The following is a 17943-nucleotide window of genomic DNA, read 5'->3' on the forward strand; positions in this document are numbered from 1 at the left end:
AACTTTTGCTGGTGGAAGACAACACAGTTGGAGTGTTAAATTGTCTGTCAATCATGAAAGACCACGATATGTTGCTTTGATATTTGAAAAAGACAACAAGCTGGAACATTGCGAACTTAAAAACATCAAAGTTCACTTGAACTCTGAAACCTATCCTTACGATGATTTGAATGTAAAGTTCGAAGAAAATGGCTATGCAGTACTATATGACATGTATACAAAGTTTCAACAATCATATTACATGAGGGAGCCACAACCACTTCTTACATATGCAAGTTTTAAAGACAAGCCCATCGCCGTTATTGACATTAGCAATCAAAACGAAGCTGTTAAGAATGGACCAATCGATTTAAAAATCCAATTTGAAACCAATAAACCAATTCCACAAAACACTTCTGCGTACTGTTTAATTATACATGATCGTCTGGTCGAGTACGTTCCATTAACAGGAATTGTACGAAAAGTAGTATAATCTATTTTATACTCACCTTTGCAAGAATATTTCAATAAAACGCAATTTACATAAATTTATAAACAAAAATATTTTGTTTTATTTTATAATAAGAATAGTTAAAGACTAGTTAAAATATAATACACTTATATTTACTTAAAAATTAAACATTTTGTGTGGCGAGAAAATATTAATATGATGACATTTATAGTGAGTAAAGACAATTAAATTAATATTATTACTATGCTCTTTTATCTATATATTGAAACTTAAATCATAATTAAATTTATATTTTAATCCAAGTCCATTGAGACAGATTCATTTGAGTTATTTACATTTGTTTCATGAAGGTTATTTAATCTATAGTGGCCCCAAGCATAGGTGTGAATACCATCCTCTAGAATAAATCGTTTATCATCTTGATGGCTTAGCGATATTTTAGTAATTTTGTCTGTATATATTGTATGCTGTCTTGACCTAAACGAAAACATGGTACCGTAAAAAACCTTTTTGTTATAAAGACATTCTCGATATTTATCTATAGTATACTTTTTTAGGACCGACTTTTTAACTCCCTTAGATTTTTTTACTTCTTCGCTATCAACTACATTGATGGCATACATTTTAGGACGAAGGCCTACAAATTCAACCATTGTTTTTCCGTCATTCTCATCTTTCATCATGCCAAGTTTTTTCTTATTAATTAGAGGAAGTTTATATTTATTTTCTTTTGAAAACCCTGAGGTGTCAAATCTAGCCAATATTTCATCTAAAGATAATTCGGAATACAAATTCCGTCCGTAAAATGTTAATATGAACGAATCTGTATCCATATAATTTAGAATAAAATCCTCACCAAATTTCACTTTTAGAAAATCATACAGAAAATCATACATCACCCACTTTGATAAATCTAATATGCAGAACCCTAAGTACAATGGTCTATCATATTTTACTCTGACATTCCTAATTTGAATAGCAACCATATTTTCGGAGAATATCGAAAGGCTGTGAAAATTTGGCTTCGAGATTAATTTACTAGCAACATTCCTTCTTCTTTGGTTTGCCTCATCTACCCACATTGTCACAATTTTCACAGTTTTTCTTTTGTCGATATTCTCCATTGTCTTACCGAATGAAGAGTTATTCAATAATTTAAAAAAATCTTTTTCAAAGGCATTTTCAGCCTTTTCCCTATGTTCATTATTCTTCAGTATGTAAGGAGCTAACCAAGCGCTTTGTGTGAAAGCCAAAACTCTATGGACTTTCTTAAGAATTAGTCCATGTTTCAGAGATTGCTTAAGTAATTTGTAGTGTATGGTGTATGATGTTTTGTCAGTAAAATCTGCAATCAGTTTTTCAGTTTTTGAGCCCTCAACACACTTTTTCTCCGCCAAAAAAGGTAAATCGTTATGTTTGTCGTGAAGGTGCGGTGGATATTCAATATCAACCTCTAAAATAAAACCAGTAGGAGCGTTGTCAGGAATAGATAATATTACAGCTGGATCATTGAATTTCTCCATTTCATAACCCTCCACCCATCTAAAATCTTTTTCAGGGAGACACTCAGTCATAACTGTACCATATAAATTATTTACATCCAAATAATAGATATTTACCTCTGGTTTGGCACTATTATAATTGGGAGCATCTTCATTATTTGCTACCGAGTGTCTGTTTGAGCACTGGGTAAGCCCTCCCCGAATACCATTTTTGCAGAAATTGTACATGTCTATATCTCTGAGTAGCTCAAGTTCGACTTTAGTACATAGTAGCATTGCATCCCAAGATAGAGATGGTGCTGTGAGATATTGACAAGGGTCCAGTTCGTGAATTCGCATACATAAGCTCCTGAAATTTTCAAATACGTCTGCTAAAAGCAAGACATCAGCTTTTAAATACAAATCCATGTAGTCTTGCATAGTTTGACATCGAAAATGTGACCAAACATTTGTTGCATGCCTATAATCGTCTGACGAGCATTCAGTATCTGTCAACTTATTATAAAATTGGTCTATAGGGGGAAGTTGTTTCTCCTTCAATTTTTCAAATGATGAAATATATTCGTAGGGAAATACTCCTTTCCTAGTCATAAGTTCGAATGCTTCATCATCAGGAAAATGAGATCTGACAGCAACAAAAGAATCTCGAGATAAATTCCTTGCTAATTTATCCAAACTAGTAGGCATAAATCGAAAACTATCTAAGAAACGATGCTCTAATCTATTCATTTTCTTTTTCTTCTCTTTTTTGCCCTCACTTTCCTCTTCTTGCTGGAATTCCTCATCATCTTCCTCACTCGAATCTTCTTCTTCTCCTACAACAACTGTACTTTTTAAAGAACTAGAGTCGGTTGACTCGTTATCCATATTAATGAAATAAGACATTGAAATATATTTTTCTTTGTTTTGAGGTATGACTCTTATTTCACCTCCAAATTCAACTAACTCTTTAAAGAAGAGGTGACAGTCGTACGAAGAAAAATTGTGGAAATATATTGGAATAAATTTAGGTAGATGATATTGCAGATTGCAATGGTTATGTACCGCACCTCGATATTGCCCCGTTAAGTGACAATGATCTTTCACCCTATCGTTACCTAAAATGTCGCCACATATACGACAATTGATATCCCTAAGAAAGGCTGTCTCTTCTTCGGGTGTTAGAGTATTCATAGGTTTCGTTTTGGTTAGGTAACTATCATACAAAAATTTACAATCCTGAATTAGTTCTTTCAGAAAAACATTTGCTGCGTCGGGACCACTATATATAAATAACTTATTTAAATTTTCATTAAAACTACATTTAATAAAATAACTAAAAGCACATGGAATATGCTTCTTTACCTTTTCCGTTTTTTTACTCGCCCCATTGTTCTCATCTTCCTGCACGTCTTCCAGTACACTTTCGGAGTCAGCATAAATAACGAAAGGCACCTTATCCTTTTTCTTGTGATTGACGAACTTTAGTACGGCTTCTTTTTTGTTCGGCAGGGCACAGACTACTTTTCCACACTGCTTTTTGTGAGTCATACATTTATTTTCATCGTGGAAACATTGCAGGCATCCAAAACAAAAGTAACCTTTCTCCTTATGACTTGTGAATTGAGACCGCATAAGACTGAAAAAAAAAAAAAGAACAAATACATGATTATTATGATATGGTTTTGATTGATAAGTTTTGTTTATAATTACCAAGACATATCCATAACCAAAATGTAATGGAAATTTTCTTCGTTGTGCAGCAATATTAAATTAATGTGATTGCTTTTCGTCTCCTTTGTTAAGTAATATGGACCAACGACCGACTTGTTTTCATAACCGAAAACATTTACGCTAATCTCTGGGTTGTTCATTTCAAATTTTTTTATATATTTAAGACCCAATGGGAAATTTAATTGTTCGAAATTTAGCGATATTCCAGACTGCAGAATAATGACATCTTGGTGTATGTCTACGTTATATGAAGAGGTTATACTCGGATCTCCATATGCAGTTTCCCCCAATGCAACAACCATACACCACTTAAAACAAAAGTCATCATAGTTTTTGATGTTAAGGCACGCACCCTTCTTGTTGCTTAATGATTTCGGAGTTGGAATATAATGTGAGCCACGTGTTAAGTTGGCTCTCAACACATTTATGTCAAGTTTTAAAAGTTTCTCCAGGGCCCAATTAGAGCCTCTTTCTTGGAACTCTTCTGATTTAGCTATAATTTCCACACAGTGGTTGAAAACGACCTCTTCCAAATCATCTCCCAGGGTTAATAGCGTTGTTTTTGAAATATGATTAAATATATTTTCAATAGTTAACTCTTTGGAAGTTGAAGGTCCATCTTTTTCATTGTTTGGTTTCACATACAGTCCTTGGAGTTCCATATTAAATTTTATGAGCGTTTTACCGTTTAACTCATTTTTCAAGGTTTTAATTATTAATTCTTTTGAAGCATTAAGAAAATCGATCGGGTACAAAATGTCTTTATTGTTTTGTATCTCATAGCTGAGTATATTTTTGTTAAATGCACTTTTAACAATTTTTATGTCAGAATCCAGATTTTTTCTCACGGTGGATCGATGTTCTTCGCTACGAACGTGTGATCGTATATTATTCACTATTTTATCACAATCACCACAAAACTTTTCCACCTTCACAGCTGATTTATTTTCATGCTGCTGCTTTAGTTTTTCTTGTTGTTGATCACGATTTTGTTTCATTACATGCTCATCTCCATGATGGTTCTCTAAGTGCAATTCTAAATCGTTTACACTTTCACATAAAACATCACAAAACATACAATGCTTTTTCATATGTTTCACAAATTCACTTTTTTCCTTGTAATAAAGGCTGCATGACCAACAAATTTTTTGAGACATTATAAAAACTTTTTTAAAAATATTAAGAAACGATGCTTATTAATCTGTGACTTGTTGAGTACTGAAATTTCTTCCAATCCAATCAATACATTATTGACTACATTTTGTAAACAAATAGAAATTCTGTGATTGAAGCAGAATTTGTCATGAAACTCTGCAACAACGCTTCCCCCCAAATTCTCATATCCATTTCACAGAAATCCAATTGTTAGTTAATGTAAACAATGGTGTTTCCTTCTTCAAATCCCTTCAATCTTCAATACCGAATTGATGCAGGGTTTGTCATGAAACTCTTTCAGTTTCAATTCTCTCAAATTGCTACATAATGTAAACAAATTCTTCATCGACAAAACTATCAAAAAGCGATCGATATAATGTATCAAAATGCCTGTCCACACAAGAAGAATTTGCTTTGATTGGCTACAGCAGCATTTTTTTAGTGTGTATATGCTACAACATTAATTGGTGGTTAGATGTCGCCTATATCGTTTCGAGGGAAATGACTGGAGAGCCATCTGGACAAAATAATAGAACACACATCTTCTTGTTGACTATGATACTAACCAAATTTGTCTCTGCTATATTCACTTCTCATATGGTGGATCTCTCTAGCCCCATTCGATATGATCATATTTCAATAGTTTTGGAGTGTGTCTATGCTACAACATAATTTATGGATAGTATGGATGGAACTCACCGTTAGATGTCGCCTATATCGTTTCGATGGGAATAACTGAACATTTTTGAGTCGCTAAAATTATAGACAAATTAAAACAAGTACAACGAAAAGTTAGTTTTGTCTTTTTATCTCATCATGTTTTGCATAGCCAACATGCTGATTTTCGTGTTCAACCCACTCGACTTCGTTATCGTTTTTCAAGAATTTCACTTGATTATTCCGGAATTTTTCGATGTCATTTCTTTGTCTATATTTTCATTTATATTTTCATCTATGCTGAAATTAAAACCCCTGAAATATCAATAATTGCAGCATATTTGTCAATTGAAACTCTTCTATAATATATCACATTTATTGAAGTCGATTTCTTGAAATATATGTTTTCAAATAAATTAATAAGCACATTTGACTGCAGTAATCAGCATGTTGACTATATAAAAGCATTCTGAGAGCCATCTAGATAAAATGATTTTCTTCGATACTTACCTCTTTCAGATGTGTTTCTGCTATATTCACTTCTCACATGGTGAATCTCTTTAGCCCCACTCGATATGATCATAATACATTTTTTTTTTTTTCGGAGGGTGTCTCTGCTAATGGTGAATATTAAAACTTGAAATGTCACCATCCCATACACAGTTTTGGATCGTGTCTGCGCTAAACTTAGCGCCATCTAGTAGTTCATATTAAAACTAGCAACGCCAACAGCCCCAATAAAATTTGACGTGGTACAATTCAAAAGACAACATCCCCAATATAATTTGCCGTGGTACAATTCAAACGACAACATCCCCAATATAATTCACCGTGGTACATTTCAAAAGACAACATCCCCAATATATTTCACCGTGGTACATTTCAAAAGACAACATCCCCAATATATTTCACCGTGGTACATTTCAAAAGACAACATCCCCAATATATTTCACCGTGGAGAATTTACCCTAATCAACATCCCCAATAGAATTTGCCGTGGTACAATTCCCAAGACAACATCCCCATTAAAATTCACCGTGGTGAATTTACCCAAATCAACATCCCCAATAGAATTTGCCGTGATAAATCGTGGTGAATTCCCAACATCCCCATAAGCACACTACTCTCTTAAATGCATTTGGCATAAGGGGGCTTCTAACATATTGTAGTGTTGTAGGGTATCACATGGTCGGCCCCGTGCGACCATAGCCTTGGCTGACTTGTTTTATTTGAATTTGATAATTGAAACTCGCAATAGATAAAAACCACTGTAGCAGATAATAATCTTAGCAAGTTCTACACATTCTTTACAATCCGATCGCAAATATCTTCTGATCGTCTTCAATCCTCGATCATCTGCATATCTTCTATGAACATCGCAATTCTCAACAATCTCCCAACCCCATGCATTCCAAAAATCAACATAATATTTCCCACCATTAACACATTTTATCTTTATGTCGATTCTAACTAAGATGTTATGTATTCTCTGAATTGCAAAAAATTTTGTTGGATACCTTGCTTTATATTTTCAGGCTGTATCGTAATCAAATCAAACGTTTTAATCAGGTCCATAATCAGTTCATTGGCAATTGTAAATTGCCGACGAGACAGTTGTTAAATGTGTCAAAAATAAGTTATAGTTTAATATGAAGGCATATTGTGGACCTAAGTTGAAAAAAGTCAATGCCTTCAGATCACTAATGTTATATTGGTTTGAAATCATGTATAAGATATTATATGTCACATCTCTATCTTAATGTGTTTTCAAAACAGTTTGATTGTTTTATGTCTTCTAAAGTTTACTCGATTTAACCTTAATTAAATTCTTCGATTTCAAGCGTGTAGTAATTATTGCCCCCAGTCAATTTTGTTTTTACATGTATCTCTTGTAATTTTTCACTGGCAACTTCATGGCGGCATGGTTGGCGGCGAGCGCACAAATGCCAAGGATTTTCATTAACACCACCGTCGAAGTCTGCTGTTGCAGTATCTAATTATTGCACGAAATCCACGATATTATGCTGGATCAAATTGCATCAGACGTAACTTAATCTCATCGTGTGCATGTTTAGCCAATAATTCTTGCATTTGAGGCTCATGTAAAATTCTGTTTGCCGGCGAGATTAAATTCGAAGCAAAGCGTTGAAGTTTAAATTGGGAAATGTGGATATTAAATTCAATTTGAATGTAAAGAAAATTTCTTCAAATATTTATTTATGGGAGAAATCAATAAAGAACAAATATCCACCAAGTCCACGCAAATAAAATTATTTGTCTAAATTCTTAAATGAAGGACTAAAACGTATAAAAATACTCGAGTTATTTTCTCGCGTTGCAATCTGCAATTATTGTTAGTGCTTCAGACCATAAGACGTGGAATTGTTTAGAGACTATCTTTATGTTAATAGGGTTTTCAGAGGGCATGGATTTTTATATAATTTTTCCAAGGCCATATTTAGGTTAATAAGTGCGGATTTTTTAATTTTTTCTCAAGTCAATAGGCGTGGTATTTTTCACGAATTTTTCAAGGACCATCTTAAGGTTAATAGTTGAGGATTCTATAAAAAAATTAAAATCATTTTCAGTTTAACTGGCGGGGATTTTTTAAGAAGTTTTCGATTACCCACTTCAGGTTAATAGACGTGTATTGTTTTAAGAACTTTTCAAATGCCAAATGTCTTTAGGTCATCAGGCGTGGATTTTTTAGGAATTTTTTAAAGACCATCTTCAGGTCATCAGCGGTGGATTTCTAAGAATTTTTCAAGGACCATCTTAAAGGTCATCAGGCGTGGATTTTTTAAGAAATTTCCAACCACCATCTTCAGGTCATCAGGTGTGGATTTTTAAGAAATTTTCAAACACCATCTTCAGATCATCAGGTGTGGATTTTTTTAAGATTATTCAAAGACCATTTTTAGGTCAATGGATGGTGTTGATTTTTTAAGATTATTTAAAGACCATTTTCAGGTCAATGGATGGTGTGGATTTTTTAAGATTATTTCAGGACCATTTTCAGATCAATGGATGGTGTGGATTTTCTAAGAAGTTATCAGTAGACATGGATTCAGAGCAATAGGCATGAATTTTTTTTTTTAGAATTTATCAAAGGCCATCTTCAGGCCAGTAGGTGTGGATTTTCTAAGAAGTTTTCTAAGACCCTCTTCAGGCCAGTAGGTGTGGATTTTCTAAGAAGTTCTCTAAGACCCTCTTCAGGTCAATAATCATGGATTTTTAAGAAGTTTTCAAAGTCCCATTTCAGGTTAATCGGCGCGCATTTTCTAAGAAGTTTACAAACACCCTCTTCAGGTCAATGAGCGTGGATTTTTAATGAGTTTTGGAAGACTCTCTTTAGGTCAATAAGCGTGGATTTTTTATTTTTTTTTTTGTTTGCAAATTTTTATAAAGAATTTTTTCCTTAGAAAAATCAATCTGAACAAGTAAACAAGCAGCTAAGTGCGGCTGGCTCGAATCTTTAATACCCTCCACCGTTTGGAAAAAACTTAAAAATGTTAAGAAAAGTTCGTCGAAAAATAACGTTTATAGGAAAACCTTTTAATGGGGGCTATACGAAGACATGGACCGGCATGAGCAATTTTCAGTTATAGACGGTAGTACCTACTGGGAACTTGAAATACGAAATTAAAAACAATATCGATTAAAATGTCGCTAAAATCATTAAAATACCGAATATCGGGAGGTATCGTTATTTGGGGGCTATACGAAGACGTGGTTCTGCATAGAAAATTATCTGTCATAGGTTATAGTACCCATTACGACCTTTAAATGCGAAATTTGAAAAAAAAAGGTGAATACTGCCACTAAAATCAAAAAAAAACAGAATATAGGGGGTTCCGTTGTGTGGGGTTATGCGATATTGTAGGCCTATATAGGCAATTCTATTCCAGGGAGTATATGAGAAACTCCTTATATATGAAGTTCAGATAATACCATTGAAAAATGTGGCTAAAATCCACAAAATACCGAATATGGGGGGTACAGCTGTATGGGGACTATACGATATTGTGGATCGATATACCCCATCTCCGAACTTGACCTGGCTGCACTCAAAACACTGACCTGTGTTCCTATACTAAATCATTTTGTGTCTAGCGTGATTACAACATTTGCACAGACGGACGGACGAACAGGGCAAAATGGTCTTAGAATATTACTCTGTTCAATAATACACATACATTTCCATACTATGCATGCTGGAGGGTATAAAAATCATTCCGCACTTGTAATAATCTGAAACATTCGTTTTTCTTTTAGCAATTCCCATTCATCTCATATATTTTCCTAAACAAATATTGGATGTGCCTCGGCCTGCCTATGAATTGAAAATATTTCTACTCGGCGTGAAATTAGCTTCAGTGATGCTGAAACGAAATTGCGATAAATCGGTTTCTTTGACTTGGCCGGGTGTATTTTTTTTTCAAACGGTGCAAACAATAAAGAGTTTTTTCTTCGTTTCCAAATCAACGACGTCAGTCAACAAATTGTTTTCACTGAACATTCTTTTGTGATTTTCTTATACCCCCACGGGTCGGAGTCAATTTTGTGCATAGGTAGAAATTGATTGTCGTTAAAATGTAAAAAAAATTGAAACTGCCGTCAAAGAATTGTGATTGGGCTGTAACTGCTGTTTGTAAGAGAAAAAAAGAGGAATCGGTAAAACGAGAAACAACCAGACTGTGTATCGAACACCTCCATATTAACCTGGAACCCAAGGCACAGCGAGAGCCATAAAACCACTTAAGAAGTGTAAACAATGTGGGTTCCTTTTTATTGCAATTACACTTCTAAAACCTCTACAGAACCTATCGATAGGAAAAAGGAATGCAAAATATTTTATTTTCTTAAATTGCTTTTATTTTCAAATAAATTGATATTTGTTCGTAAATTGTTGCTGGTATCTCTCGAATAGTTTAAAACTGTTTAATTTAATTACAATAAATATTTTTTTTTGAATGATCTATTTACATATTTAAGGAAACCGCATGCATATCCTTAACTGTAATGTGCTAAGAACTGAACTCATTCATCCTTTGGCAAACACGTGGCCTTGCTCTTCTTTACACACTTCTTGCTGACAATGTCGAAACGTTGATCATCTTCACAGCGCAGATGAACGAACTTGTTGTGACTGGATTTCTCGACACAACGATAGTATTTCTTGCAGTCTTTCACGTCGGGGAACACGTCGTCTTCGTCGCATCTCTTGCTCTTGATCTTCTTTAGAATCTTTTTGATCAACTCCTTCTTGGCTTCTTCCTCCTGCTTCTTTTTATCATGTTCGGACTCCTTGGAACTCTTCTGCTCTTCACTCTTGTCGTGCTTCTTTTCTTCACTCTTGTCGTGTTTCTTCTCTTCGCTCTTGTCGTTTTTCTTCTCTTCGCTCTTGTCGTTTTTCTTCTCTTCGCTCTTGTCGTGTTTTTTCTCTTCGCTCTTGTCGTGTTTCTTTTCAGCCGAATTGTCCTTATCCTTGTTCTTTTCTTTGGACTTGTCCTCTACAGATGTATCCTCCTTGGATGCGGGCTTGTGTGGTTTCGATTCGTTGGAGTTATTTTCAGCGGATGAATCATGGTTAGGCCAATTTGGTCTGTTCGGACGGCCAGGTCGACCGGGACGACCAGGTTTTTCAGGGCGTCCAGGACGTCCGTGTTCGACTCCACCAGGTAGGCTAGGATCAACGGGGACATTGGGATCGACTGGTGCGTTAGGATCGACAGGGGCATTGGGATCTACTGGCGCATTAGGGTCGACAGGAGCATTGGGGTCGACTGGAGCATTGGGATCGACAGGAGCGTTAGGATCAACAGGGGCATTAGGATCGACTGGTGCGTTGGGATCTACTGGCGCATTAGGATCGACAGGAGCATTGGGGTCGACCGGGGCATTGGGGTCGACTGGTGCGTTGGGATAGACTGGTGCGTTAGGATCGACAGGGGCATTGGAATCTACTGGCGTATTAGGATCGACAGGAGCGTTAGGGTCGACTGGCGCATTAGGGTCGACAGGAGCATTGGGGTCGACCGGGGCATTAGGGTCGACTGGGGCATTAGGGTCGACTGGTGCGTTGGGATCGACTGGTGCGTTAGGATCGACAGGGGCATTGGGATCGACTGGTGCGTTGGGATCTACTGGCGCATTTGGGTCGACTGGTGCATTAGGATCGACAGGGGCATTGGGATCGACTGGTGCGTTGGGATCTACTGGCGCATTTGGGTCGACTGGTGCATTGGGGTCGACCGGGGCATTGGGGTCGACTGGTGCGTTGGGATCGACTGGTGCGTTAGGATCGACAGGGGCATTGGGATCTACTGGCGCATTAGGGTCGACAGGAGCATTGGGGTCGACAGGTGCGTTGGGGTCGACTGGTGCGTTAGGATCGACTGGTGCGTTCGGATCGACGGGTGCGTTAGGATCCACTGGTGCATTAGGATCGACAGGAGCGTTAGGGTCGACAGGTGCGTTAGGATCTACTGGCGCATTTGGGTCGACAGGAGCATTGGGGTCGACTGGGGCATTGGGGTCGACAGGTGCGTTAGGGTCGACGGGTGCGTTGGGATCAACTGGTACATTAGGATCGACAGGAGCGTTAGGGTCGACTGGGGCATTGGGGTCGACAGGTGCGTTAGGATCGACAGGGGCATTAGGATCGACTGGTGCGTTCGGATCGACTGGTGCGTTGGGATCTACTGGTGCATTAGGATCGACAGGAGCATTGGGGTCGACCGGGGCATTGGGATCAACTGGTGCGTTAGGATCTACTGGCGCATTAGGGTCGACGGGTGCGTTGGGATCTACTGGTGCATTAGGATCGACAGGAACGTTAGGGTCGACCGGGGCGTTGGGGTCGACAGGTGCGTTGGGGTCGACAGGTGCGTTAGGATCGACAGGGGCATTGGGATCGACAGGAGCGTTAGGATCAACAGGGGCATTAGGATCGACTGGTGCGTTCGGTGCATTAGGATCGACAGGAGCATTGGGGTCGACTGGGGCATTGGGATCAACTGGTGCGTTAGGATCAACTGGCGCATTAGGGTCGACAGGAGCATTGGGGTCGACAGGTGCGTTAGGATCGACAGGGGCATTAGGATCGACTGGTGCGTTGGGATCGACTGGTGCGTTGGGATCTACTGGCGCATTAGGATCGACAGGAGCATTGGGGTCGACCGGGGCATTGGGATCAACTGGTGCGTTAGGATCAACTGGCGCATTAGGGTCGACGGGTGCGTTGGGATCTACTGGTACATTAGGATCGACAGGAGCGTTAGGGTCGACTGGGGCATTGGGGTCGACAGGTGAGTTGGGGTCGACTGGTGCGTTAGGATCGACAGGGGCATTGGGATCGACAGGAGCATTAGGGTCAACTGGTGCGTTAGGATCGACTGGTGCGTTGGGATCGACAGGAGCATTAGGGTCAACTGGTGCGTTAGGATCGACAGGAGCGTTAGGGTCCACAGGTGCGTTTGGATCGACAGGAGCATTGGGATCGACTGGTGCGTTAGGATCGACTGGTGTATTGGGGTCGACTGGAGCATTAGGGTCGACAGGAGCATTAGGATCGACGGGTGCGTTGGGATCGACAGGTGCGTTGGGATCTACTGGCGCATTAGGATCGACAGGAGCATTGGGGTCGACCGGGGCATTGGGATCAACTGGTGCGTTAGGATCAACTGGCGCATTAGGGTCGACGGGTGCGTTGGGATCTACTGGTACATTAGGATCGACAGGAGCGTTAGGGTCGACTGGGGCATTGGGGTCGACAGGTGAGTTGGGGTCGACTGGTGCGTTAGGATCGACAGGGGCATTGGGATCGACAGGAGCATTAGGGTCAACTGGTGCGTTAGGATCGACTGGTGCGTTGGGATCGACAGGAGCATTAGGGTCAACTGGTGCGTTAGGATCGACAGGAGCGTTAGGGTCCACAGGTGCGTTTGGATCGACAGGAGCATTGGGATCGACTGGTGCGTTAGGATCGACTGGTGTATTGGGGTCGACTGGAGCATTAGGGTCGACAGGAGCATTAGGATCGACGGGTGCGTTGGGATCGACTGGTGCATTAGGGTCGACGGGGGTATTGGGATCTATTGGTGCGTTGGGATCGACAGGTGCATTGGGGTCGACTGGTGCATTTGGATCAACTGTTCCGGTTGGTTCTGTCGGATATACTGGTGCTGTAGGATCGACTGGAACATTGGGGTCCACTGGGGAATTGGGATCAACTGGTGCGTTAGGATCAACCGGCGCAGTAGGGTCGACTGGTGCGTTGGGATCTACTGGTGCATTAGGATCGACAGGAGCGTTAGGGTCGACGGGTGCGTTGGGATCTACTGGTGCATTGGGGTCGACAGGGGTATTGGGATCTACTGGTGCGTTGGGATCGACTGGTGCGTTAGGATCAACTGGCGCATTAGGGTCGACGGGTGCGTTGGGATCGACTGGTGCATTTGGGTCGACAGGTGCATTGGGATCGACTGGTGCATTTGGATCAATAGTTCCGGTTGGTTCTGTCGGAAATACTGGTGCTGTAGGATCGACTGGTGCATTTGGGTCGACAGGTGCATTGGGATCTACTGGTGCACTAGGATCAACTGGTGCGTTGGGATCTACTGGAGCATTAGGGTCAACTGGTGCGTTAGGATCGACTGGTGCGTTGGGATCGACAGGAGCGTTAGGGTCCACAGGTGCGTTTGGATCGACAGGAGCATTGGGATCGACTGGTGCGTTAGGATCGACGGGTGTATTGGGATCGACAGGGGCGTTAGGGTCCACTGGTGCGTTAGGATCGACTGGTGTATTGGGGTCGACTGGAGCATTAGGGTCGACTGGTGCATTGGGATCGACAGGTGCGTTAGGGTCAACGGGGGCATTTGGATCGACTGGAGCATTAGGGTCGACTGGTGCATTGGGATCGACAGGTGCGTTAGGGTCAACGGGGGCATTTGGATCGACTGGAGCATTAGGGTCGACTGGTGCATTGGGATCAACAGGTGCATTTGGATCACCAGTTGCGGTAGGTTCAGTCGGAAATACTGGTGCTGTTGGATCTACTGGAGCATTGGGATCAATTGGTGCAGTGGGATTGACGGTTCCTGTTGGTTCTGTAGGTAATACTGGCGCAGTAGGATCAACTGGAACATTGGGATCTACAGGTGTATTGGGATCCACTGGTACATTTGGGTCAACGGGGGCACTTGGGTCGACTGGTGCGTTAGGATCGACAGGGGCATTGGGATCCACTGGCGCATTAGGGTCGACAGGAGCATTGGGGTCGACTGGAGCATTGGGATCGACAGGAGCGTTAGGATCAACAGGGGCATTAGGATCGACTGGTGCGTTGGGATCTACTGGCGCATTAGGATCGACAGGAGCATTGGGGTCGACCGGGGCATTGGGGTCGACCGGGGCATTGGGGTCGACCGGGGCATTGGGGTCGACTGGTGCGTTGGGATCGACTGGTGCGTTAGGATCGACTGGTGCATTGGGATCGACAGGTGCGTTAGGGTCAACGGGTGCATTTGGATCGACTGGAGCATTAGGGTCGACTGGTGCATTGGGATCGACAGGTGCGTTAGGGTCAACGGGTGCATTTGGATCGACTGGAGCATTAGGATCTAATGGCGCATTAGGATCAACAGGCGCATTTGGATCAGCAGTTCCGGTAGGTTCAGTCGGAAATACTGGTGCTGTTGGATCTACTGGAGCATTGGGATCAACTGGTGCAGTGGGATCGACGGTTCCTGTTGGTTCTGTTGGAAATACTGGTGCTGTTGGATCAACTGGGACATTTGGATCTACTGGTGCATTGGGGTCGACTGGTGCGTTTGGATCAACCGGAACATTTGGATTTACAGGTGCGTTAGGATCAACGGGTGCATTAGGATCGACCGGAGCATTGGGGTCGACTGGTGCGTTAGGATCAACCGGAGCATTTGGATCTACAGGTGCGTTAGGATCAACGGGTGCATTAGGATCGGCCGGAGCATTGGGATCGACTGGTGCATTAGGATCGATTGGGGCATTGGGATCGACAGGTAAATTGGGGTCGACTGGTGCGTTGGGATCAATTGGTGCATTCGGATCAACAGGATTGGGATCAACGGGCACTGATGTTGGATTAACTGAAGGTAAGGTAGTTTCCTGTACACTACCCTGTGTTGTTGTTTCCGGATCCACTGGAACGATAGGATCGACAGGAACGGTCGGATCAGTAGGAGCAAGTGTGGGCTGATCAATTGGTACTTCGGTGGTTGTTAGTGTGGGCAAATTTGGATCAATAGGAGCATTTGTTGAACTGGGTACAACCGGAGCGACAGTAGTTTCAGCTGGCAATGAAGGATCTAGCGGTGCAGCTGTAGTCTCAATGGGAACTTCAGGAGCAACTGTTGTTTCAATGGGCAGCGATGGATCAACAGGAGCCAGAGTAGTTTCAACAGGTACTTCGGGGACAACAACACCAGCTGTGGTCGTTTCGATGGGAGCCTCAGGTGTAACAACGGGAGCCGTTACAGTAGAAGATACAACGGGTAGACCTTCAGTAGTGGATGCCTCTGGTGCGGCTGAAGATTCTACAGGCAAAGCCGGATACCTGCTTGGGCCACTGGTGGGAATGGGTGTAGTTGTTGTTGTTGTTGTGGAACTATTTTCACTGCCAACCAATGGAACTTCTGTTGATGTTCGAATGGGTACACAAACTTCAACGCCATCATTTATGCAACGTGAATTGGCCGGACATTTCTTGGCACCGCCAGAAGCGTACGTTTGACCATCGACTGCGGCCACACAATCCTTGTACATCAGAGGACCTACGCAGACTGCGCTCTTGCCATTGCAGTTGATACCATTAAGACCTCCTTGAGCGGCATTGTCAGACGGAACATTTTCCACAATTTCTTGGGTACTGGCCAGTGCCGACAGCTATAAATGTTTGAAGAAGTAAAATTTAATATTAGTTTGAGTGATTTTTGGGTAAATGAGTATGTTTTTCAATTGTTAAATATTTTTTGGTGCATTAAGTAATTCTTCATTGGTGCAGGTTATAAAGTGATACGTGCGGATATATCATAAAGTTACATCACTTGTACGATTGTTGATTGCATCTGCATTTAGTGATCTTATCGATATCCATATTAACAGTAATCCCGGTAACTTGACAATGAAAAATTATTGTTGTTAGTTGTGGGCACAATCAACGACTTTTTGGTGCTAATTTTTTTTTTTTTATTTTTAAATTGTATAATTCAATAACTTTTTTGAGCTATCGGAGATTTCGTCGTTAATATTTGGCACATTTTTCAAAATTACACACTAGATATATCCAATGATAGTGAAGCATTGATTTTATTTTATTTTTTTAAATATATTTTTGGAAAACTGATTTTTGTTCTTTGAAAACTGATTTTTGTTCTTTGAATTGAAATTGCACAAATCACTTGGATTTTTTTGCTATAAATTTTCACAGTCTGGGATTTTCTCTTTTATAGCCTCTCTGGGGTTTTCTCTTATAAGAGGATGTTTTTATTTGTTGTTTTAATTACCACAAGCAGTAGGAATAATTTTGATATATCTTTCGTTGTCATCGTTTTTGGTTCGAAAAGTAAATCGTTACTATATCTGTATCAATTGTGCCTGGGCTATTTATGCGAAATTTCTTATCAACATCCGCAGATGATGTTTACATTTCTTTTTTTTGCTCCATTATCTCATGTTATCTTGAGATGATATCTCAAGATAGTTGTTATCATTTTTTGCATTAAAAGTAAATACTCGCATTTTAAGATTGGTAAAATAGGATGTCATAGGGTTGCCAATGCTATGTTTTTGAAATACTTACAAATATAGGGAGTAAATTAGAATTGTTTGGAAATGATGATTGTTCGAAATGTTGACTCTTTGTGGGGGGAGGAGGAGGAGCGGGACTAATTACCCACATCAAACTTGATCTAACTTTGATATAACAAGTAAAAAAGCAGTAAGTTCGCCCGGGCCGAACTTTGAATACCCTCCACCATTTGGAACGAATTAGAAATTTTTCAAAAAAATAAAATACATTGAAAATTCTGTTAAAATCTTTAAAATATCTAATATCGGAAGGTGCCGATATATGGGGGGATTTTCCTCCTTGTGTGGATTTTCTGATAATTACATTGGGAAATGTGGCTAAAATCATCAAAAGCCTGAATATCGGGGGTACCGTTATATGGGGGATATAAGATATTGTGGACCTATATAGACAAATACCTTTCAGGTATTAAAGTGCTCACAAAGAACTCCTTGTGTGTATTTTCAGACAATACAATTGGAAAATATAGCTGAAATCATCAAAATGCCGAATATCGGGGGGTACCGTTATATGGGGGCTATACGATATCGGTAACCTATATAGAGAACTCTATGTCAGGGGGTAAAGTGCTCACAAAGAACGCATTGTGTGGAATATCAGACAATTCCATT

The 17943-nt window shown here is 40.3% G+C and overlaps 2 protein-coding genes across 2 annotated transcripts; both read right to left on the reverse strand.

Annotated features, from left to right (window-relative positions):
* Positions 1-636: 636 nt before the first annotated feature.
* On the reverse strand, positions 637-6579 carry LOC131805783 (uncharacterized). Its single transcript, XM_059129405.1, has 2 exons — positions 3646-6579; positions 637-3571 (listed from the first exon to the last, which is right to left on the reverse strand). Exons 1-2 carry the CDS (start codon positions 4821-4823, stop codon positions 745-747), a joined length of 4005 nt encoding a protein of 1334 aa, XP_058985388.1. The 5' UTR covers positions 4824-6579; the 3' UTR covers positions 637-744.
* Positions 6580-10330: 3751 nt separating this feature from the next.
* On the reverse strand, positions 10331-17098 carry LOC101888831 (collagen alpha-5(IV) chain). Its single transcript, XM_005183968.2, has 2 exons — positions 17028-17098; positions 10331-16407 (listed from the first exon to the last, which is right to left on the reverse strand). Exons 1-2 carry the CDS (start codon positions 17067-17069, stop codon positions 10519-10521), a joined length of 5931 nt encoding a protein of 1976 aa, XP_005184025.2. The 5' UTR covers positions 17070-17098; the 3' UTR covers positions 10331-10518.
* Between the last annotated feature and the right edge of the window lie 845 nt (positions 17099-17943).

This window comes from Musca domestica, unplaced genomic scaffold (genome assembly GCF_030504385.1).
Source record: "Musca domestica strain aabys unplaced genomic scaffold, Musca_domestica.polishedcontigs.V.1.1 60, whole genome shotgun sequence".
In the NCBI taxonomy this organism is placed as follows: Eukaryota; Metazoa; Arthropoda; class Insecta; order Diptera; family Muscidae; genus Musca; species Musca domestica.

What these genes read in the sequence shown, in the direction of transcription:
- LOC131805783 (XM_059129405.1), bottom strand. Translation starts at nt 4,823, where the DNA reads ATGTCTCAAAAAATTTGTTGGTCATGCAGCCTTTATTACAAGGAAAAA. An exon ending in TTGGTTATGGATATGTCTTG is followed by an intron (nt 3,572 to 3,645) that starts GTAATTATAAAC and finishes TTTTTTTTTCAG; the next exon opens with TCTTATGCGGTCTCAATTCA.
- LOC101888831 (XM_005183968.2), bottom strand. Translation starts at nt 17,069, where the DNA reads ATGACAACGAAAGATATATCAAAATTATTCCTACTGCTTGTG. An exon ending in AATTATTCCTACTGCTTGTG is followed by an intron (nt 16,408 to 17,027) that starts GTAATTAAAACA and finishes AAACATTTATAG; the next exon opens with CTGTCGGCACTGGCCAGTAC.